The sequence below is a fragment of the Crinia signifera genome, chromosome 11, assembly GCF_055691185.1.
Source record: "Crinia signifera chromosome 11, ASM5569118v1, whole genome shotgun sequence".
Classification (NCBI taxonomy): domain Eukaryota; kingdom Metazoa; phylum Chordata; class Amphibia; order Anura; family Myobatrachidae; genus Crinia; species Crinia signifera.
Window position 1 is genome coordinate 33451596 of NC_139227.1, and position 24377 is coordinate 33475972.

At 48.0% G+C, this 24377-nt stretch overlaps 1 protein-coding gene across 4 annotated transcripts in view; it reads left to right on the top strand.

Moving 5' to 3' along the window:
- Positions 1 to 2326: 2326 nt before the first annotated feature.
- LOC146045434 (hepatocyte nuclear factor 4-beta-like) overlaps positions 2327 to 24377 on the top strand; it is a 71814-nt gene continuing 49763 nt past the window's right edge. The window contains exon 1 of one of the 4 annotated variants that reach the window (XM_083164241.1): positions 2327 to 2357. In XM_083164241.1, the coding sequence (XP_083020367.1) occupies positions 2342 to 2357 (16 nt within the window). In that variant the 5' untranslated portion in view covers positions 2327 to 2341. Of the gene's footprint in view, positions 2358 to 17127; positions 17333 to 24377 lie in introns of those variants that run through there. The other 3 variants (XM_083164240.1, XM_083164238.1, XM_083164239.1) reach the window with 3 other exon arrangements.

A 24377-nucleotide genomic window follows, 5' to 3' on the forward strand; every position in this document is an offset into this window, starting at 1 on the left:
TAACTATATATATACAGTGTGTGTGTGTGTGTATATATATATATATCCAGGGGGTCAGATGACACTCACTACTAAAATCCATTAGTGCTGGGGTGTACACTCAAAACATCCTTTTGTGTCAAAAGGGCATTCAATATATACGTGGGTACAGACAGAGGCCACTCTCCAGACTGAAAGTAGATGCAAATAAATGCTTTTATTTGATTACGCTGCCATCACACTGGTCAACGTTTCGACCTGATACGGGTCGAAACGTTGACCAGTGTGATGGCAGCGTAATCAAATAAAAGCATTTATTTGCATCTACTTTCAGTCTGGAGAGTGGCCTCTCTCTGTACCCATGTAGATATATATATATATATATATATATATATATATATATTACACACACACATATCAAAAATAGATGAAAAAAACGCACACTCAAGAAGTTCAAAATTGCAGGTGCTGGCGCATACAGCATAAATATATCCAATTATCCAATCCAATTGCAGGTATGGAAACACGAGCCAGCACATGACCAGTTAAATGCAAATATCCTTTAGTGAAAAATATTTCAATTAAAATAGCCACAGATATTATTCCAAATACATAGTTACTTATCAGCTTCGGGGAGCCCGGTCCTGTACAGCTTAACCTCTCATAGCCCGACAGCTGTTTCGGAGCGTTACCTCCTTCATCAAGAGCATACAAACAACTAGTTCCTTCTGAGGCTGAAATAGGGAGTAAGGTGCCCGCCAAAACTGCACACATGCCCCTGTAGCTCACCTGTCTTTCTTAATCATACAGGACTTGTAGCGCCATTCCGGCTCCATGTAACCACGCTGAAACGCGGAAGTATGCCGGTGGACCGCATAGGTCACTTCCAGCACACGCTTTCCGCTCACTCCGTGCTGGCGTCTGCGGTTTGTCCCGGCAACCGTCGGGTAAGCATGTTCCCTACCACACCGACGTCATCGGGTTTAAGGGGGACACCACAGTCCTGGAGCCAATGAGTGAGTCACACCCACTGCCCCTGGGCGAGCGTACAACCCCACCTACCGCACGCTCAATGCACTAGTTAACCATGCATGTGCTGTAATTCATCAAATCATAGCAACAGCAGTATTATCTGCTGGTTTCACAAACAGTACCCGGTGCAAGCCAAGGTATAGTATGTCGTCTGACAGGCACCCATACCCCCTTTACATCCGTATCTGGAATCAGCTATGCACAATAAATGGTGGTACACTCTCAATCGACATTCTGTAACAGCTCATTACACTGATACATCAATTCATATCAGGGTAACAATAATCAAAAATTTACCAAAACACAAGTATATACATAAAGATGATGTCATCCCCATCATAAGAAGATATTGAGATTTAATTAAGATTTAATTTCATTAAGACCCAATGGAGCCAACGCATTTAATTTGTAGATGTATTCGCTCTCTTTCTGTAAGAGTTTGAGGTGTCGATCACCACCTCTCCTTAGGGGCTGGATACTGTCCACTGGCATAAACTAAATTTGAACTCCTTCATCAAGTGTCCAGCCTCAAAAAATGTTTTGCTACTGGTGGTGTGCTCAAGTCCCTAATAGTAAGTGCTCGTTTTACCGAAGAAAGGTGCATAGCTATGCGTTCTTTTAGCATTCTTATTGTCTTGCCCACATAGATTTTCTTGCAGGGGAAGACAATGATGTATATTAAAAATTTACTCTCGCATGTCAGTCTCTGTTTAATCGCATATTTGACCCCTGAGATTGGGTGAATGAATGAGTCTCCCATGATCAGATGCAGCAATTTCCAAAGTGTAGAAAGAATTTTATTGTAGCATAGCCTCAACGGCTTGTTTCAGGGTTACAATCCCTTTCTCAAGAGGCAAAAGCATATACAATGCATAACACAACAGGGCCGGCGCTGCCCGCTCAGCAGAGTCTGCAAAGCAGGGAGGCGCCAGACTATGTAGGCGCTCTCCCTACCCTGCGACTCTGCCACTGTGAGTGTGCAGTGCAGGCATGTGTGGTGCTGCTGGCTGCCGCTGTCAGTGTATGACAGGCAGCAGCAGCGCTGGCAGCACAGGGGAGAGAGGAGAGGAGGGGACACTGACTTACATCACATGCTGTGACTGTCGGAGTCTGTAGGTGGTAGAAGCAGCAGCAGCAGGGGAAGTCCGACTTCCTGCACTTCCCTCACTGCGGTGCCGAGATCCTCCCCCTCATCTCAGCATCAGGGGTCAGAACAGCTTGTGCCGAGCTGTGATTGGAGGAGCTCGGCACATGCTGATTAAAGGAGCCCCTGATTGGAGGAGCGACATGCTTCTTTGATCCCTGAAGCAAACACTGAGGATCTTACAGCATGGCTCCCTCTGTGAGTATGTATACCCTCTGCTTTGTCTATGTAGCTCCTGCCTCTCCCTGCAGCTTCTCCCATTTTCTTTCTCTCTTCTCATTATATGTGCCCCTCTCCCTGCCCATCAGCTGTCCCCCTCTCACTGCCCAGCATCAGTCCTGTCCCCCTTCCTACTCACCATCTGTCCCCTTCTCCCTGCCCATCACCTGTCCAGCTCTCCCTGCCCAGTACCTGCCCCCTCTCCCTGCCCACAGTATCTACCCCCTCTCCCTGCCCATTATCTGTCCCACTCCTCTCTGCCCAGTATCTGCTTTCCTCTCCCTGCCAAGCACCTGTCCTGTCTCCCCTCCTGCCAATCATCTATCCCCCTCTACCTGCCCAGTATTATTATTATAATTTTATTTATAAGGCGCCACAAGTGTTTCGCAGCGCCGTACAAAGGAACAATACAGGGAGACAAAGCTTGGCATAACATTGAATAAATAACAAAAATACAGTACAAATAAAGAGCGCCACAGTACACATTACAGCTTAAATATAAGTAGTGAGGACTCAATCAACATACAACTAGAGGCTTGAGGCCAATGATGGAGATGAGTATGCAGACGAAGATGGTCACTGAGGGCCTTATTTTGGTTCATTCTTTCTGACAAAATCCTTCTTAGATGGACAAAACCATGTGCACTGCAGGGGGGGGGGGGGGGCAGATGTTACTTGTGCAGAGAGAATTAGATTTGGGTGAGTAATATTGTTTCTGTGCAGGGAAAATACTGACTGCTTTATTTTTACACTGCAATATAGATCTCACTTTGAAGTAAAACCCCACCCAAATCTAATTCTCTCTGCACATGTTACATCTGCCCCACCTGCAGTGCACATGGTTTTGCCCATCTAAGAAGGATTTTGTCAGAAAGAATGAACCAAAATAAGGCCCTGAGTGTTGGAGTATAGGAGAGCTGTGAGTGAAATGTGAAGAGAAGTGGGCTTTGACAACAGGAGGGAAGAGGGCCCTACTCGGAGGAGTTTACAATCTAGTAGGAAGGGGAGACAGACAGATTACAAGAGGTGCAAGCGAGTGGGTGGTGGTTAGATAGCAGTATGTAAACAGGCAAGGGGTCGGAGAACCAGCTAGTTTATGCAGTGGAAGGGTATGCTTTGATGAATAGGTGAGTTTTCAGTGCCCGTTTGAAGCTTTGCAAGGTCGGGGAGAGTCTAATGGAGCGAGGGTGTGCGTTCCACTGAAGGGGTCCAGCACGGGCAAAGTCCTGTACTGTAGCATGGGAAGGCAGCATCTGCCTTCCTCTCCCTGCCCAATATACGCCCCCTCTCCAGTGGCGTAACTACCTATTTTGCGCGCGCCCCCCCCCCCCGCCACAAAATTTTGTGCGCCCCCACTCCCCCTCCCCTCGGCTTCCCCCCCATGCCTGTACCTGCCTGGCCGCATCTGCGGTCACGGTCCCGTCTCTCCCGGCACACCGGCTCATGCTGCTATAATGAAAAGTGACTCTTAGAAAATGGCTGCCCCCATACTGCAGACAGAAAACGGTCTGCAGTATGGGGGCAGCCATTTTCTAAGTGTCCATTTTCATTATAGCAGCAGGACTGGAGCCAGCGCTGGGAGAGACGGGACCGTGACGGCACGGCAGCAGGTACCGGCAGAGACAGCACAGCAGCTGGTAACTATAGCCCCGCAGACCCCCGGCGCACAAACTTTCTCTGCGCCTCCCCGCCACCGCGGGGGCTGCGGAGCTATAGTTAAGCCACTGCCCCTCTCCCTGTCCATTATCTGTCCCACCCCTCTCTGCCCAGTATCTACCTTCCTCTCCCTGCCCAGCATCTATCCTGTCCCCTCTCCTGCCCACTACTACTGAGGGCATTATGTGCATAAGGTGCTTTACTACTGTAGACTTTGTGTAATGGGCACTACTGTACTGTGCCCACACTACTTTTGTGGGCATTTTGTTTATAATTAAAACTACTATGGTAGTTATGTATAGGGGCAATACTATTGTGTTTTTTTAAGTGGCACCACAGTGGGCATTATGTTAAAGGAGCACTATTGTGGGCATTGTGTATAAGGAACACCTTCTGCGATGTAATGTGAATAAGATTTTGATACTATATGTTGTAATTGAATATGAGATGGAGGGCGCAAATATAGAGTTTGCAGGAGGGCGCCGGACAGCCTAGCACCGGCCCTGTAACACAACATCCTACCTTTAAACAGCAGTAGAATTGGCGCCAACAGCTCACATCGGTATTCACTGACAAGCCAGTCCACCTGTGCACGAGACACATAGCAATGATGCCCATGCCTCACACCCACGGCGTCATTGCCATGGTAACCTGAAGCACCGGCTGGCTGCCAGCGCCTTCTCCCAGCATCAGCATCCCTGCCCCACATGTCATCACACAGCGTCGGACGCGGCTCTCACCCGCGTCCTCGTCGCCATGGTCACCTGCCGGGACAGTTAGCTAAAGCCGGACAGAACATGGGCATGATGACTAATAAAACATTGTATGGTTGATGCCCTTTGATGAAGGTGGTTGGACACCGAAACTGCCCGCCAGGCTAAGCCTGTGGATATAAGTGTATTGCTGTCTTCGGCTACTGCCACGGATGTGTTGAGTATGATGAATCCCTGCACTCTGCTTCATTAAATTGATTTTACTGCATGTTACATGCTGAGGTGTGCTGGACCTGTCTGTCTCAAGATTGGATTGATCTGTCTGGGGACTGATATACAATATATATATATATATATATATATATATATATATATATATCTTATATATTTAGCCAGATCTGTCACTCATCCCCTGTGTATATAACGTTCCCGCCCCCCCCCCTAGAGAAAAGACCAGTGTTTTATGTGTATAACGTTTTCATGTGTATAACGTTCCACCCCCTTGACATCACCGCCCCCCGCCCAGCCAGTGCTACAGTACATGCCCACCATCCACCATAACTCCACAGCCATTATCCACCATTACTCCCGCACACCCCCCCCCTGTGATAGGACCCCCGCGACCCCCCTCCTGCGATTCGCGGGACTCCCGCGACCTCCCGCGATTCGTGACCCCCCCCCCGCGCGCGATTCGCGGGATCACTGCAACTTCCATGACTCGTGGGACCCCCGCAACCCCCTCCCGCGATTTGCGGACCACCGCTCCCGCCCCCCCCCCCCCCGCAATTTGCAGATCCCCTCCCGCGATTTGCGGACCCCCCTCCTGAGATTCATGCCCCCCCTCACGCAATTCACGGCACCCCCCCTCCTGCGATTTGCAGCCCCCCACGACCCCCCCTCCCACAATTCACGGACCGCCGCGCCACCCCCACTGCGCCCCCCCCTCCCTTGATTCACGGCACCCCCCACGCCCCTCCCGCGATTCACGGACCTCCACACCCCCCTCTCCCACAATTCACTGATCCCAACAACCCCCCTCCCGCAATTTACGGACCCCCCTTCCCGCAATTCAAGCCCCCCCCTGCGCCCCCTCCACGATTTGCGGTCCCCCAATCCCCGCACACACACCCCCCCCCCGCAATTTGCAGACCCTCTTGACCCCCTTCCGGCAATTCCACCCCCAGCGCCCCCTCCAAGATTTGCGATCCCCGCACCCCCCCCCCACCCACCCACTGCCGGGAGCTGCATACTGTCCCCCACCCCTCTCCAGTTCTAGGTATGCCCATCGACCATCAATGATTTCAAATTATCGATGGTTTATGGCCAATGTTGAATACTTTTGCCATCGATGTGGGAGGACCAGATGCTTTCCCTACATCGATGCCTCATAACCCAGCCTCCTGCTCTCATGCACCCTAACTCCCACCCAGTAGGTAGAGACACTGACTCAGGGGCACCGTCCTGTACTTCTGTGCTGCCACGCTGGACCCTCACCCACTGGCAGAAGCTGCACAGTGTCCCCCACCCTCTTTAGTCTCCCGTATGCCCACACACCCAGGGCCAGTGCAAACCTTGCCAGCTCCCTAGGCGACCCCCAAATCGCCCGCCCCCCTCCCCTCCTCCGCCCGCCCGCCGGGGGGGTTGTCTAGCGGGCACCAGACCCGCCACGCTCTGATACTGCAGAGGGGACTGGGGAGACCAGGAAGAAAGCAGCTGGCAAGTATGGGGGGATGGGGGATTGCGGGCATGGTAGTGGTGGAGGGGGGGTGGGGGGGGGGTCACCTGGGGCGCACTGCGGCTGAGCAGCAGGGGGGGCAGCACATTGCAGGGAGGGGGGGGCGGGGGGCGTAAGGACTCACCTGGCAGCTCCCTGCTTGGTTGAATTCCTGGCTGGGTGTCCCGCATGCTGCTGCAGCTTTCTTCCTGGTCTCCTTGGCGGGTCAGTACAGCCCTCCAGTGGCCTGCACACACCCCTATCACTACCCAGCCTCCTGTTTTCCTGTGTCGTGACCTCAAAAACACCCTACTATACTATTGCACACACACACACACCTAAGCAACACGCACGCACCCCCCCCACCCACAAATGTCACTGTACCCTCCACACTATCAATGTACATCTTACTCTGTAACCGCTTTTTAATTACACAAAACAATACACACCCCCTTCCACATCATATGCTCTCTATTTAACACATTTCACCTATAACTCAAGTTGCAATACAGGAATCTTTCATACAATTCTAACCATATGTCTCACAATACAAACGTTCACAAATTAAGGGGGCGCAGCCCCTTACGCCGGCGTGAAGAGCGCCCGTAGGGCGTGATGAATCACCTAGTGTATATATATATAGGCTCCCACAAGATGCCTCTGGTGTGGTTTTTTTCTGAGTGCCGCCGCCAGGACCATTGTACTAGTAGGATGTTCGCACCTACTTTTTCAGAAGGCACCAGCTTTTTTCGGTACTTGTTTCCTAGCACGGCGCCCATCGCATACCATTACATAAGGCAGGCTTTCCCAACCACGGTCCTCAAGGCACACCAACAGTGCAGGTTTTAGTGATATCCAGGCTTCAGCACAGATGGTTTAATCAGAATCACTCAGGTACTAATTAAGTCACCTGTGCTCAAGCCTGGATTTCTACAAAACCCGCACTATTGGTGTGCCTTGAGGACTGTTGTTGGGAAAGTCTGACATAAGGTATGTAAGTACCCTTTTTTCTATTGCATTTCTGCCTAGTCTGCTTTGCCTGCTTATAGAGTGCCACCTCAAGGAAATATATATTCACCAGTTGGCTGGCACTCTCATGTCCAAATTTATTGCTGGGGTGACATTCCATAAAGGGCCAAGGAGTAGTCCAGTGCAAATGTACAAGAAGTGAAGCAGCAGTCACTCTCCAGTCTTGCAGCTAGGAAGTTTTCCTAGCTGCAAGCATTTTCAGCTCCAGGCCCATAGACCTTAATCTGGCACTGCACATCACTTCTGTAATGACTTGTGGTAACTTTAGGGGTGGATAAAAGTGTCTATAGAAAGCAGATTTGGGTAGGACTAAACTTAGGAGAGAACCTTTCTTAACCTTTAATAATAATAAAAACTTTGCTATTATCTTTTAATTGAGCTACATTTATACTGTACCAATTTGTGTCAAGGCTGCTAAACTATAAAGTCCCTTATCACCTGTCATGTGCATCTCAAGGAACAGAACATGAGATAGGTTATCTAATTATACAGTGTGTAATGCTCAGTGTGTGGGTTACACTGCTATACATATGTGTGACAGTGTGTGTGATACTCAGTGTGTGGGTTACACTGCTATACACATGTGTTACAGTGTGTGTAATACTCAGTGTGTGGGTTACACTGCTATACACATGTGTGACAGTGTGTGTAATGCTCAGTGTGTGGGTTACACTGCTATACACATGTGTGACAGTGTGTGTGTAATACTCAGTGTGTGGGTTACACTGCTATACACATGTGTGACAGTGTGTGTATTACTCAGTGTGTGGGTTACACTGCTATACACATGTGTGACAGTGTGTGTGATACTCAGTGTGTGGGTTACACTGCTGTACACATGTGTGACAGTGTGTGTGATACTCAGTGTGTGGGTTACACTGCTGTACACATGTGAGACAGTGGGGGTTATTCTGTTTGGTACGGTGAAACGTACGTACGGTCCGTCACACCGTACGTTTTCCGTACACTCACGGTGAGCGTAAGTCCGCCCACAGAACAGCCGCACACAGACGGTCACAAACACCGACAATGGGGAGTGGCGTACACTTGCGCGTACGCCACCGTGTACAGACAGATCTCCCTCTTAGCCACCTCCCTCTTGGTGGATAGAGGACAAAGGAGAGTATTGCGTGATGATAGGATAGTGGGGTTCAGAAACCTGAGATTGCATATGTTGAGGAAGGGTCAGGGCGTGGGGTAGAGAGGAGGAGATGAGAGGGGGAAAGAGAGTAGGGGGTGGTCAGAGAGGTGGAAGGGAGAGTTGGAGAAGTCAGATGGGTCATACCGGTGAGTAAAGACCAGGTCAAGGGAGTGGCCGAGTCAGCGAGTGAGGGGTGATAGAGAGGGTGTACTGAGAGGCCAGGAGAAGGAGATATCAGGAAGGTAAGTGGATGCCAAGTTAGTAATGTCAATAGGGATGTTAAAGTTGCCAAGGATGATGGAAGGGAGGTAAGGGGAGAGGAAGTGGGTAAGTCAGGCCATGAAGATGTCTAGGAATGGGGAAGAACTTATGAAGAACGTGTGAGTTGTCGTTAGAGAAGGAGAACCAGGTTTCGCTGATGGCATGACAGTTAACAAAGTGGTAGATAAAGAGGTGGATAGCGGGCAGCTTGTTGCACATTAATCTGGCATTTCAGAGGGCACAGGAGAAAGGGAGAGAAGGAGCAGGTGACATGTGAATCAGGTTGGCACAGTTGCTGGTGTATGGGGGGTGGTAGATGTAAATACGGATATTACATTGATCAGAAAGCAATGAACATGAGCATAAGCTCTTCTGCCCCATACACACTTTACGAATTGCTGTACCGCCAATATCTTTAACCATATCGGCGGTGCTGCAAAACGAACTATCCGCAGGTTAAACACTGAATGATGTCATTAACACTATTGTTCAGTGAAGACTCTGGGACTCCGCCGAACATGCTGTCACTGCCAATAAAATATGCACAATGACATTGTTAACGTGCATATAATTAACGTAAATGGTGTATTGTGTACCCAGCCTTAGAGACACGCAGGCGGGGAGGTCAGTGACGGGCAGATGTTGGAGGTGGGGAATTAGTAACTCACTATTGTATGTTGATCCGTTTGGAGGAGGTTAGATGGTTGTCCTACTGTATCTCTGAAATTGATATTAGTATTTCACCACGCTACCACACTTCACAGCTACACATGACTTTACATCCATCCATGTCCATCCATCCATGTACCACACTTCACAGCTACACATGACTTTACATCCATCCATCCATGTACCACACTTCACAGCTACACATGACTTTCCATCCATCCATCCATCCATCCATGTACCACACTTCACAGCTACACATGACTTTACATCCATCCATCCATGTACCACACTTCACAGCTACACATGACTTTACATCCATCCATCCATCCATCCATCCATCCATCTACCACACTTCACAGCTACACATGACTTTACATCCATCCATCCATGTACCACACTTCACAGCTACACATGACTTTACATCCAGCCCTGTCCATCCATCCATGTACCACACTTCACAGCTACACATGACTTTACATCCATCCATCCATGTACCACACTTCACAGCTACACATGACTTTCCATCCATCCATCCATCCATGTACCACACTTCACAGCTACACATGACTTTACATCCATCCATCCATGTACCACACTTCACAGCTACACATGACTTTCCATCCATCCATCCATCCATCCATCTACCACACTTCACAGCTACACATGACTTTACATCCATCCATCTACCACACTTCACAGCTACACATGACTTTACATCCATCCATGTACATCCATCCATCCATCCATCCATGTACCACACTTCACAGCTACACATGACTTTACATACATCCATGTACGTACATCCATCCATCCATCCATGTACCACACTTCACAGCTACACATGACTTTACATCCAGCCCTTTACATACATCCATCCACCCATCCATGTACCACACTTCACAGCTACACATGACTTTACATCCATCCATGTACATCCATCCATGTACCACACTTCACAGCTACACATGACTTTACATCCAGCCCTGTGTATAGTGTATATCATGTCACACATACTGTACGTACAGGAGGTCATTCTGATTGTTTTGCATTTTGTTTCTGCGCATGTGCAGGCTCTGTGTGTGAACGGATGCGGCGACTGGCGTAGTTACCGGCCTGTTCGTAAGAAGCAGTGCGGGCGTGGGGCGACATGGGCATTCCCATGCTAATGGTGGCGTGATGTGGGTGCCGGGGGCTGGCAGCTGACGACACCACATGTCAGCTGCCCGTCCTGTTCACCTGGCTGGGAGCCGCAAATCAGAGTGAGAGTGACTTAGATTTGCGAGCGCATAAAAAATCATTCGATGGTTGGCAAACCCGCACGCAAGGCTGGGAATGGATGTTTATGCAAAACATCCATTCACATGCCTGCGGGGGAAGACTGGCGTGCAAGCAGGTGTGTGTGTAATTGTACACAGTGTAATATTCAGTGTGCGGGTTGTGTACAAGGTGTGTGTGAGCTAATCTATGAATCAGTTTCTAAAATGTATTGGATGAATGAAAGCATGTTATTGGTTGCTATGGGTAACAGTCCCCCAGGCTTGTTGCCAAGAAGTGGTGTCACATAGGAACAGTCTACACCACAATAAGAGTGACATTAGCGTCACATCTCACGTGCCCTGCTATAATTACCTGATGACTGAGCTGTTCGCGTTCCTGTAAGACGCAGGGCAGAGTCCAAGGATAAGTGTAATATCTCCTCTCCTTATCTGATCCGGGACTCATTTACCAACTGCGGCGCTTATTACACAATTTGTTGGTAGAGAAACGGTTTTATTTGTGGCATAAACGATAATGAAATATCCATTGTGGGCGATTTTATTTCCTTTAACTCCATGATTAGATAAATTTTAGGTCTGATTAGTCTGACCTTTAACACCTAAATATATAGGGCAAAGTGTATTGGATGATATCATATTACTAAAACAGAGCTAGCGAATTCATTTGTATAATAACCGCTGATAGTGCGGAATGATTGATTGAAAGATTGTTTGCTGGAAAGTGAACCTTTTACCTACACAAAATTGCACTATATACAGATATACAGATGCCATCCAACTATCTCACAGACACTAATATCCGTGAGGCTTTATAGTTATAAGCAGCACCCCCGCAACACCCTCCCTGAGCGCTAATCCTGGTGTATGGTTAGATGGAGGATAAAAAGCAGGTAATGGAACCATTCCTATGCTTCCACCATATAGTGCCAAGATGGCGTTGGCCTCTTCATCCTTATCCACCATCTCCAGAAGTATTGGGCAGCAGGGACAGTGTGATGGTTACTTCCTCACCGAACGTCATGGGTTTGATTCCCACCATTACCCTAACTGTGTGGAGTTTGTATTTTCTCCCTGTGCTTGCATGGGTTTCCTCCCACGATCCAAAAATATACAGGTAGGTTAATTGGCTTCCAACAAAATTAACCCTAGAATGTCTGTGTGTGCGTGTACATGTGGTAGGGAATATAGATTGTAAGCTCCACTGGGGCAGGGACTGATGTGAATGTTCAAATATTCTCTGTACAGCGCTGCGGAATATGTGTGCGCTATATAAATGACTGGTAATTAATAAATAAAAGCCTCAGAACCAATCTATTGAATCCTTTCTGCTGAAATTATCTTCTTCAGGAATTAATTATTAGCGGATCATTCACCTAGCAACTGCAAACCAATAAGCTTCTTTCACCTTCTTCCACCTAGCAACTGCAAACCAATAAGCTTCTTCCACTTCTATGTGGAACCATTAAGATTTTGATGATGACTTACTGTATACCACTTTAAGACATACAATCCTGGAATTTCTCTGCGTAGACCCTGGTCTTTCACTTCAACAAAATACGGGTTTTTGTCTGAGACACCCTTCCACACAACGGAGACCTGTGATTCCCAAGTCATCCCCTTTCAGACATACAGTAAGATGGGTCAGCTAGGCTGCTTTCACGTCACTCAATCATGTCATATGTACACGTCACACTCATGCACATACATATATTGCATGAGAAATCTAAATCAAACCAATATTTGGTGCGACCGCTCTTTGCCTTTAAAACTGCATCAATTCTTCTAGGTGCATTTGCATAAAGTCAGGGATTGTTAAATTGAGAAAAAGCAGTTGCTGCGATCAAATAGTCGCCACCCAGAAAGAAAGAAAAAATGCCCATTGCAGAAATTGCAAATACATTCATCCTCCGATCCATTTGCAAAAACATCGAAGAATACCTTTCATCTGCACCAGATTAAGGCATCCACAATTCATCTAAGCCTTAGAGTCTAATGTAGGGTACACACCAGGACGACCCGCTCACGATGCACATCGTGAGCGGGTCGTCAGTGTCTCGTCCGACCCGCTCATGGTGACGCGGGGGGGCACGACCCGCTCACGATGTGGACCGTGAGCGGGTCCGATGGCGACCCGCACCCGGCTGTATGGTCGTCATTGAGATCCTACCTGCAGCAGGTAGGATCTCAATAACGACCGACCCGCGGGACCACGCATCGGATCGGTATCGGTCCACACCAGGTCAGAAAAGGGCCCAATCAGCACACAATCTACATCCAATTGATCGGAATTGGATCTAGATTGTGGGGATCGGGCCCTAGTCGTCCTGGTGTGTACCCAGCATTAGGCAACAGGCTGGAAGTGGACATCGCAAATGTCAATGACCCACCCGAAAAACTCATTGGCGCTTGTATTTGGACGCAAACACCCCTAAATGCTGGCTTCTGTGTAGTCATTCGATGATCGACTGGATTGCGTTTTCTCAAGTTAGAGACCCATGCTGAATTATGTCCATAGTCAGGTGCCTGAGTAGCCAATCATAAGAAACAGGTGATAATGATCATCATTTCCATGTAGAAACACAGTCATTAACATGAATTCCCACCAAAATATCCATATACTAGTTTGTAGTAATAATTCTCCTGGCCTGGATAACCTCTTAGTACTGTACAATTATTTATGTGTAGACATCCATTAGGGTATAGTTGATAATGTGGACATCTTCCCCGCATTTTCTTTAAATATTGTGGTGGTTTAAGGTTAGGAGATGGTAGTTTGGATATCTGACATGCTAAAGATCTCTGGGGAAGGCAACGTGGAAAGCCATTGTGTGATCTGCTGGAGATCTGAGGAACTTTGTGAGAATGCCCAGTTTGTTTCTTCCTGGAGAACTGAGAATGTGTGTCACCAGAGAATTCAAGGGAATAATCAGTATTAAGCCATTTTATGTTTGGCTGGAGATCTGAAATGACGTGCCGAGACCGAGGACGTCTGGGGAATATTCAGTGCGAGGCCATTGTGTGTACTGCTGGAGACCTTAGAAGACATCACTGAGGAGCTCTGGGGAATGCTCAGTGTGAAGTGATCATGTGTCCTGCTTGGAACCTGAAACAATGCATCGCTGAGATGCTCGGGGGAAGGCCCAGTGTGAGGCTATTGTGTGTCCTGCTGTAGAGTTAAGAAGACATGTCACTGAGAAGCTCTAGGGAAAGGCTCAGTGTATGGCCATTGTTTTCTGCTGGAGACCTTGGATGACATCTCACTGAAGAGCTGCTGAAAAGAGCTACTGTGAGGCCATTGTGTGTCCTACTGGGATAATCTGTTACTGAGGAGCTCCGAGGACGGCTATTGTGAGTGTGGGGCTATTGTGTGTCCTGCTAGAGACCTGAGATGACGCATGACTGAGGAACTCTCAGTAAGTCCGATTGTGAGGCTATTGTGTACCCTGCAGGAGACCTGAGATGACATAGGACTGAGGAACTCTCGGTAAGTCCGACGGTGAGGCTATTGTGTGTCCTGCTGGAGACCTGAGGTGACATATGACTAAGGAACTCTCTGTAATTCCGAGTATGAGGCCTTTGTGTGTCCTGCTGGAGACCTGAGATGACACATGACTTAGGAACTCTGGGTAAGTCTGAGTGTGAGGCTATTGTGTGTCCTGCTGGAGACCTGAGATGACATATGACCTGAGGAACTCTGGGTAAGGCCGAGTGCAATGCTTTATTTGTGTCCTGCTGGAGACCTGAGATGATATAGGACTGAGGAACTCTCGGTAAGTTAGAGTGTGAGGCTATTATGTACCCTGCAGGAGACCTGAGATGACATAGGACTGAGGAACTCTCGGTAAGTCCAACGGTGAGGCTATTGTGTGTCCTGCTGGAGACCTGAGGTGACATATGACTGAGGAACTCTCTGTAATTCCGAGTGTGAGGCCTTTGTGTGTCCTGCTGGAGACCTGAGATGACACATGACTTAGGAACTCTGGGGAAGGCCGATTGCGAGGCTTTATTTGTGTCCTGCTGGAGACCTGAGATGACATATGACTGAGGAACTCTCGGTAAGTTTGAGTGTGAGGCTATTGTGTGTCCAGCTGGATACCTGAGATAACATAGGACTGAGGAACTCTCGGTAAGTCCGAGTGTGAGGCTATTGTGTGTCCAGCTGGATACCTGAGATAACATAGGACTGAGGAACTCTCGATAAGTCCGAGTGTGAGGCTATTGTGTGTCTTGCTGGAGACCTGAGATGACATATGACTGAGGAACTCTGGGTAAGGCCGAGTGTGAGGCTATTGTGTGTCCTGCTGGAGACCTGAGATGATATGTCATTGAGGGGGACCGTGGAAGACCCAGTGTGAGGCCAATGTGTGATCTACTGGAGACCTGTCACTGGCTTGATGCCATTATGTATCCTGTTGTCTTTTCTCCCCCTCTGCAATGTATGTGAGCCATGTGTCACCCTCCATGATGCACTTGGATGCTGTGGCACCCTCCACAATGCAGAGAATCTCTGTAGTGGCATCCTGTGAAATGGGTGTAGTATATTAGGTTCACAGTGTCGATATTGGAAAAAGGTCGACATAAGGTTTTAAAAAAATTGAAAAAATGCCCCGGGATTGGCATCCCTAACTGCAACCCTTATCTGGCTGCGGCGGATTGTTGGTGACAGGAAGAAACTTGAGCCGCCCTTTCATGGTAAACTATGGTGGCACCCACCCCACAGCAGTGCTGAGACCTGGGCCCCAGTCTGTTGGAGGTGCCTTTTGTGGCCCCCTTTTAGCTGGCAGCAACTCTTCTTAACCCAACACATGCTGCTGTGTGCTGGGGTGCAGTGAGGCCAGGGAGGTGGTTAAAGTGCTATTTTTTCTGTATTTTATGCTAAGGGTGCATGACGACACCCCCTGCAATTAGGCCACGCCCCCTGAAAAGTACCTGGGCCCAACCAAGCTCTCTACTGCCCAGATCCCCCAGGCTAAATAGGCCCCTCACTGTGCAGATAGAGTGGGGACATCTATATAAATTTTTAGAAGCAATTTTGTTTGTAGAGTAACGAGGCGCTATACAAGAGATCTGCCTGGTCTATACCTTAGGGTGTGTATCCCAAACGCCCCAGAATTAAACAGTGGGGAAAAAATGGATGGTGTACACACCTCGGCGCTCCCCTTTGGTTTGGACAAATAGTCTCACAATATATTTTTAGAAGGTTACTTCCCTTATGGTCTATGTCAGGGCTGGGCAACACCGGCCCTCCAGATGTTGATGAACTACATATCCCAGGATGCTTTACAGTAGTTTTGCTATGTGGCCATGCTGAAACTGATGCAATGCATGCTGGGATGTGTAGTTCATCAACATCTGGAGGGCCGGTGTTGCCCAGCCCTGGTCTATGTGGTATCTTTATCTTTGTTTTTCCGACCTTCGAGAATGACAAAACCAGAGGACAGAAGAAGAAACCACAAGAAAACATCACAGGAGACCACATAGACCATAAGGGAAGTAACCTACGCTGCGTATGTTTACAGCCTAGCAAACAGGTAAACGCCAATCCCCCCCCGCCGCACGAATCCCCTCTCTAACATGCAAGCTAATGTGTTCGCTAACAACATTCCCTCGCAAGCGGCCGAATGGCAGAGGAATCATTCGATGGTCACCATCGAATGATTTTTATCACCTTCGGAAATAAGTCAGTCTAGAATGACTTTTGTTCTAGCTGCTCTCCGCTAAATTTAGGGCGGACGTTGATGTCATGTGATGTCACCCTCTACCCCGAGCAGGCATCGCCACGCCTGCATTCGTAGGGGAACGCTAAGCGTTTTCATGGGGATGCCCGCAAAACACTGGGCATACCCCTGTTGCCGCCTACCTGCCCGCCCACGCCCTCCATTCCCCTCGCTCCCAGTGTTTGCATATGCGTATAATCGCACATTCGCAAACCTCGGGGACGGGGCTGATTCGGCCCCTGAATGTAGCTCTTCTCCGCAGGCTCTCTTCCTGCCAGTGCTGGCAATAGTGTACAGGCGCTTACAGCTGACCCCCAGCCATTTTCCCAGGAGAGTCACTGTAGTCATTACCTGGTGAAACCTCAGCCCACGGCTTTCCTGTGATAGTGATTAGTTTAATGGTGTTTGCATAAGGACTGTGGGGTGAGGATGGAATCTGAGTTGGTGCACCCAGGGCCTTATCTCTGTCATATAACCATATTGTGACACATGCTGGCTGTGACTGGCTGCGTTGGAGGAGAGGGCTAGAGGACAGTCTCTCTCTCTCTCTCTCTCTCTCTCTCTCTCTCTCTCTCTCTCCCATTCATCTCCCTGTGGAGAGGTCACCACCAAAGGTGATTGGCAGCTGGGCTGTTTGGATTGACCTGGCGCTGTTGATAGATAATAATGAAGCTTTCTGAAGCGATGATGGATTTGGAGCTGCCGGACTACTCGGAGACGCTGGACTCCACTTATACAATGCTGGAATTCGACAGTATCCGAGTGCTACCTAGTAATACAGGTGAGTTCCACCTGCTGTTCTCCGATCCAAGCACAGGGCGTATGTTTGTGGGGGGGTGATATTGTGGTACAGCAAGGAGGACATCTACGGCACTTCACATACAAAGGGTATTCCCGACTGGGCATGCTGAGGCTTGTAGTTCTGTTGCAGTCGCATGTTGCCTAATACGTATCAGACAGGAGACAGATAGAGCGGAACGATGTTCTGCAGGTCTCTAGACATGTGGAGGGTAATAATCTGCACGTTAATTCAAAATAATCAGCAAATAGATAAAGCTTCAGTCAGGAACATTTGTGTCATTATTGTGTGTATCACAGATTGGTGTTTTATAACCTATACATTGTTTTATTATACACAGTAGAATTTATTTAAACCATATGTAATAGGGGAGATATAAACTGTCGCACAGATGTCGGTGAACAGCGTGAGTGTAACACAAATGTAGATCCATAGTCGGATTTTTATGGCCTATGTGACACGCAGGGTAAAGGCTGCTGTGATTGTTATGCCGTAGGTGCCTGGTCATATATCCACCTGTCATATGAGGTATACAGAGTATATTATAACACATTCTGACTCTGTGGGCCTATTCGATACAGAGGTGCTCAACATGTGGCCCTCAAGCTGTTGTGGAACTACACCTCCCAGCATGCCCTGGGACAGTTCTGGCATTCGTTAATAGCAAAATATGCATCAGGGCATGCTGGGATATGGAGTTCCACAACATTTGGATGGCTGCATGTTGAATACCCTAGTTACAGGAAACTTTTTGTTATGTGTTTCACTGCTACATACGTGTGGAAATCATGGTTAAAGAAGTCAAGCGTGTATATGGTGTGTAGATGTGATTCAGAGAAACATCTACATTCATGGTATACACACCCAATGTTGGTGCCACCAGACACACCAGGATAATAGGCCATAATACGCCACTATTCAGTAATATGGCAATGTGTCCTTTCCTGTAAAGGATGTTGTGTAAACTTTACACACCTATAAGGTGTGTACACACACATCAATTTACTTTCGATTCAATTTGCTTTTGATTTGGCCTTTGCTTTACATTCTATTTTCCGAGCTTTTGCATTCAATATCGATATCGATTTGCATTCAAGGCACAGTGTACACATTTGATATTTCCTTGCCCGCACAGTCTATTTTTCTTTTTGATATAGAGAAAACGGGAGCGTGTAACGAATCGAATGTGGATCGAATACATCTCAAAAACCATTCGATTTTAATTCGATTTTGCTTCTGTAAGCAAACTCAAATCAATAACCTGTCAAAAACGAAGCGTATATGCACACCCCTATAGATGAATTTTATAGATTGGTGTAAGCAACTCTCCCAACTGTCCCGCTGTCCCTCCTGCAGGTCGTGGTGTCCCGCGGGAGCAGGGCAGGTTGGGGGAGCCGGGTAGGTAAGGCCTACCACCTGTCCCGATTTTTGTCCTGTTTTTTTGGGGACCGTCCAGCATCCAACCTGGGCCAGCAGTATCCCGCTGTGTTGGGGGGACGCTGTGTGCATTCTTTCAGCATTTATAGAGGGACAGGGGGTTTGGCCAGCAGCTCACAGCTGGCCATGCCCCCCAGAAATCTTTTTTTATGTAAAGCCATGCCCCTTTCCCCACTACCACACCTCTTTTCAGGAACATGCGACTAGACCAGTCATGTCCAAACTGTGGCCCTCCAGCTGTTGTGAAACTACAAATCCCAGCATGCCTTGCCATAGTTTTAGCATTCCCATTTAGCAAAACTGTGGCAAGGCATGATGGGACGTGTAATTTCACAACAACTGGAGGGCCACAGTTTGGACTAGACCATGTGTAGGAGTCTCGAACACCGCCACGCAAAAGTTGGGCGGTATGGGAAAGGTCTGGTGCAAGTTGGAGCTTTTGACATTTTTTAGAAGTAAGGGGTTTATTCAGTAAGGATATCAAAAGCAAAATCTTTCTCTAATAGGCAAATCCTGCAGGTGGGGCAGATGTAACACATGCAGAGACTTAAGGCCCATACACACTAGAAGATTATCTTTCCAATCTGGCTGGTAGGAATGAAAAATCTGGAAAATTATTGGAGCAAACGACGATTGACCATTTGCTCCTAAACATGGTAAACAGAAATTGGTCCTACAGACAAATTGGTCAATTTAAGACGCATACACACTAAAAGATGTCATCGCTAACAATGAATGGGGGGGCGCATTGTTAAAGATATTAGGCATACACACTAGAAGATATTGCCATCAATATCTTTCAAAAGCCCCTTTCTGAACGAGATTGGTGCCAATATCTTTTAGTGTGTATGGGCCTTTATGCAGATGACGGCTTTTGTCCATTTTCCAGCTTTTGGGAGCAAACGGTCAATTGTAATTTGTTCCCAGAAATCTCCAGATTTTCATTCCAACCAGCCAGATTGGAAAGATAATCTTCTACTGTGTATGGGCCTTTAGATTTGGGTGGGGTGTATCCAAACTGAAATCTAAAAATAGCCAGTATTTACTCTGCACTAAAGATGAGCGGGTTCGGTTTTACTTGATTCTGATCACCAAATTATCGGTTCCGATTGGCTGTTTTAGATAGCCGATAAGATTGAGATCCGAGTAAATCCGATGAAAACCGAACCCGCTCATCTCCAGTCTGCTCAGAAATATAACTCACCCAAATCAAACGCTCTCTGCACATGTTACATCTGCCCCACCTGCAGTGCAGCATGGTTTTGTCATTAGAGAAAGATTTTGCATCCCCCCTGGATAGAAATTGTTGCTCAGACAAGTTGATGAAATCAGTTTTATATAACCAGCTTGTTGGAACGAGTGTTGGTCTGTGTTCCGGGGTTTGGGAACAGACAGCTGATTGCTCCCATACAGTACCAAATACCTAATTGGAAGGTTGGAGAAAAGTTGGCCTAGTCCAAAGGTCCCTAAACTCTGTGTTAGAGGTGGATGGAAATGCAGGAGATGTCACAGGCTCTGATGCAGCACCATGATGGCCAGCTCAGCCAGTAGGCCTCATCTTGTGCAGTTGGCCAACAGAAGCAGGGTCTGCACGGCCGGCAAGTCTGCGCGATGACCCTTCCCTCTGCCCTCCCAGAAAATGGGGGAAAGGCTACATTCCTCAAATTGGGAATTCCCCCTTCTCCCGCCATCTCCTTCACACCGCTGCCTTTTACAATTGAAAAAAGTTCTGTATATAGCGCACACATATTCCGCAGCGCTTTACAGAGAATATTTGGCCATTCACAGCAGTCCCGACTTTTCAGCTGCCCTTTCCGGGAGAGGGCAGCCAGCTCTGGTAGGCAGGGGGGCGGGGCCACATCCGGGAGTGAAGAGGCGGTTCGGGGGTGTGGCCACACAGATGCTGCCTTGTTGGGGGCGTGCCTATAGTGTTGCGTCATTTTAGCCCCCCCCCCCCCCCCCCAATGCCGGTATTTCAGGCATTGCACGGCGGGGGGCGGGGCTAAAAAGCCGCAATCGCAGCATTTTACCCGAGGACCCCCCCCCCGCCGAGGGATACATCGCGGGAGCTGGGGGGGATATGCGGGAGGATTGCCACCCTTTCCTGGGGGGCCGGGAGGGGGACCCCCTGGCAACCCTGAGCAGTCCCTGCCCCAGTGGAGCTTACAATCTATATTCCCTACCACATGTACAGGCACACACGGACATTCTAGGGTTGTCTTGTAGTGATTATAGGAAACAAATGATGAACTGCGATGTATCTGCCTATGGTACTTTTGGTAGGAGTAAAATGTGTATTCATTTATTACGGCTGATGTAGGTAACAGAGGGCTGATTCAGACCTGTTCACACAATGAATTCGGCAAGCTGCCCCGGATGGTGAACAGAGGAAAAATCATTCAATGTTGAGAAACCATCAAATGATTTTTCCTCTGTGCGGCGGATGGGAGTGGATGTGTAAGAGTACACATCAGTACGCAGCATACCGGGCGGCGTTGTCCTGCCTGCTAGGCTCCAATGCTCCAAGTATATGCAGCCTAGCAAGCAGATCTGAATCGGGCCACAGAGTCTGTTTCTGTGCCCAGCCACTGTTATTCATTACCCTGCCTGCGGCCCCAGTGTATGCTGTCCCTGGCCTGTTATCTGTGCACAGGGAGGGTATGGAAGGTAAAATCACAGCTGCCAATCAGCAAGCAGATGTTATAGTGTGAGTCAGAGACTATAGGAAGGAAGCCTCTGATTGGTGGCTTTATTTCAGTAGAAGGTGCTTCCTCAGGCAATGAGCCCCATATGGATTTTGTGTGTTGCATTGTATTAGTTACAATGTAAGCGGGACATTTAGGAAGACAGAATTTTTGGGATCTGCTGGAATTGGCAGAGTACATTCCGGATAGATAGTGATAGCTGGGTCAGGTTTGTTTTGTACTATTTGTTCTGCAGTTAATCAGTTACCTCCTGCGCCATCCCGCCTGGAAAACAGCGTGTTTATCTCTGGTGATTACCGCAGGTTTACAGCACAGACACATAAATAAAGGAAGGTTATACAGAGATTTAAAGGGAATTTCTCATTGTTAAAATGAATTTTAACTGTGTCTGTGTCTCTTCCGTTGCGGATATACCATCGCTTTATGGTGCATAGTGACCCTGTGTGAGGCCGCTGTGTGCTAGGGTGACACCTGCTTAGTGTACACTGGTGACGGACCACCTAGTGGCAAGGCATGTCCCAACCAGGAGAGCCGCCGGTGCGTTCTCTCACATTCCTGTCCTGATGGGGTACAGACAATATTTTAGCGCCCAGGTTGCTGGCAGTCAAAAGAGCGACCCCAGGATCCTGATCAGGAGAATCCCAACCGGGGCTCTGTATGTATCCTGACCCTCTCCTTCCACCAGCCTAAGGGCAATTTCACACGCTCCGGCTCCTGCCTGCCGGCGAAATCCTGCACGGCCGGGAAGCCGTGCCGCACACAGTAATTTAAAATGGTGGGGATGCCACTGCCCGGCAGCCGTCCCTTCCAGTGGTGGGATCCGGCTGCAACTGGGCGGCCGGGCCGTGGCCGTCCTGTGTAAATGGATACATTTGTGTCCATTATTAACTGCTGTGCGCGGCACGGCTTCCTGGCAGGAGCCGGAGCATGTGAAATAGCCCTAACCCTAATCTTCCCTTATAGCAGCCTAACCTACCCCGCAGTGTGACCCTAACCCTCCCCGTTAGTGCCTAAACCAGTGGTTCACCAACTGTGTGCCTAGGCACCCTGGGGTGCCTCAGGACACTCACAGGGGTGCCTTGGGTTGGTGGACCAGGATTAATTCATATTAGTTATGTGCAATATATGAATGAACGGGTCCGATCCGATGGCGACCCGCACCCGGGAGTATGGTCGTTCTTCAGATCCTACCTGCAGCAGGTAGGATCTGAAGAATGGCGACCGACCCGCAGGACCGCGCAATGGATCGGTATCGGTCCACACCAGGACAGAAAAGGGCCCAGGCACCACACAATCTACATCCAATCGGACGGAATTGGATCTAGATTGATGGGATCGGACCCTTGTCGTCCTTGTGTGTACCCAGCATTAGAGGAGACTGAACGCTCCTGTAGAGAAGTGACAATTAAACAGAGCAGGAAGTATTCCGAGGGCTGTACGGTTACTAAGTTACCAAGAGGAAGGTCGACATGCATTGGGTCCACCACTGAAGGTAAACACGCATCAAGGTCGACATGTCTTAAGGCTGCTGAATATTTTAAAAAGGACTGGCTGGATGTTGATTGGCTGAGAGTCTCAGTAATGTGCTAATGAATATCACAGATGGGAGGGGTGCCAATTTCAAGCAGGTGGTGTCTCAGCATTCAAATGTACATTTATAGAGAAAAACAGGAAGGGGGCTTGGAACGTAAACCTTAATTTTAAACATTAGTAGGAGGTTTTATTTAAGCCTGCTCTAATGAATTTAGCAAGATGATTGTTATACTATACACTTATAAGACCATAAACGTATTATTTACACACAAAAATCAGAATGGTGCCAATCTATACTCAAAAATCAATTTTGACATGTGATTCGTTACATACGGATGTGACTCATGTTACATTTCTTTCCCCAGTCAATGGGCTGTGATGCACATGACTCAGACCTATGGAATCCAGGTGAATGAATCAGTGTAGGCATGTTTATTTGCCTGATAACTGTGAAGATTACTGTCACCTAAATGCATGAAGGAGCTTTTGGAGCAGTTATCGTGAAAAACTGCCCCAACACCTTTGCTTGACGTAATTTAATTAACCTGCTCTTATTTCCTCTGCTTATAATGCCAAATTTACAACAAAACAAATGTAATTGTGAAAAAATACCACAGTGAGCCCTGTGACAATAACACCAGCTGCAGCTAGCGTACTCACAGGCAGAGATGGAGCCAGTGTGATCATCTGTGTGCCCAACCTATCATGTCAAGGTGAACCTAATTAGATGGGTCCCTAAAGGGGCCTACACACAGGGAGATGCTGACGTGTTCTGAGTGATGCTAGAACGCTTCAGCAAGATCGTTCAGCACACAGCGATTTCACAGTGCCAAGTGAATTGGTGTGAAAATTGCCAAGCAAACATTTGTATTCATCATAATGACCTGTAATGTTTAACTTATATAGGAAATGCAATCTTGTTTTACACAACATTTTTTATTTAACAAATGTGGGAGACGCTGGTATTTTTATTTTTAGCAAATATTTTGTGTATCTCTTACAGAGATGTTGGCACTAAAAGGGTTAAGAGATTGCTGGACATTAACCGCCGGGCATAGGCGTGCGCAGCACATTTTATTAGGGGGTGCACTGTCAAAGTGGTGTGCCTAGCACCACCTATTAGGCATGTCTTACACCGCCATTGGGTCTGTCTAGCACCGCCAATCAGGCATGCACTCACTACAATATAAAACGTCTCTCAGCCACACCATTATATCCTACCTACAGTATTTCAGTTTTAATCTTCTAATTACTCAGTGTAACAGTACATGCAAATAAAGTCAAAATCATATCTGGATGACACAGATACTGTATGTAGTGATACTGTATGACAATGGTGTAATACAATTAAT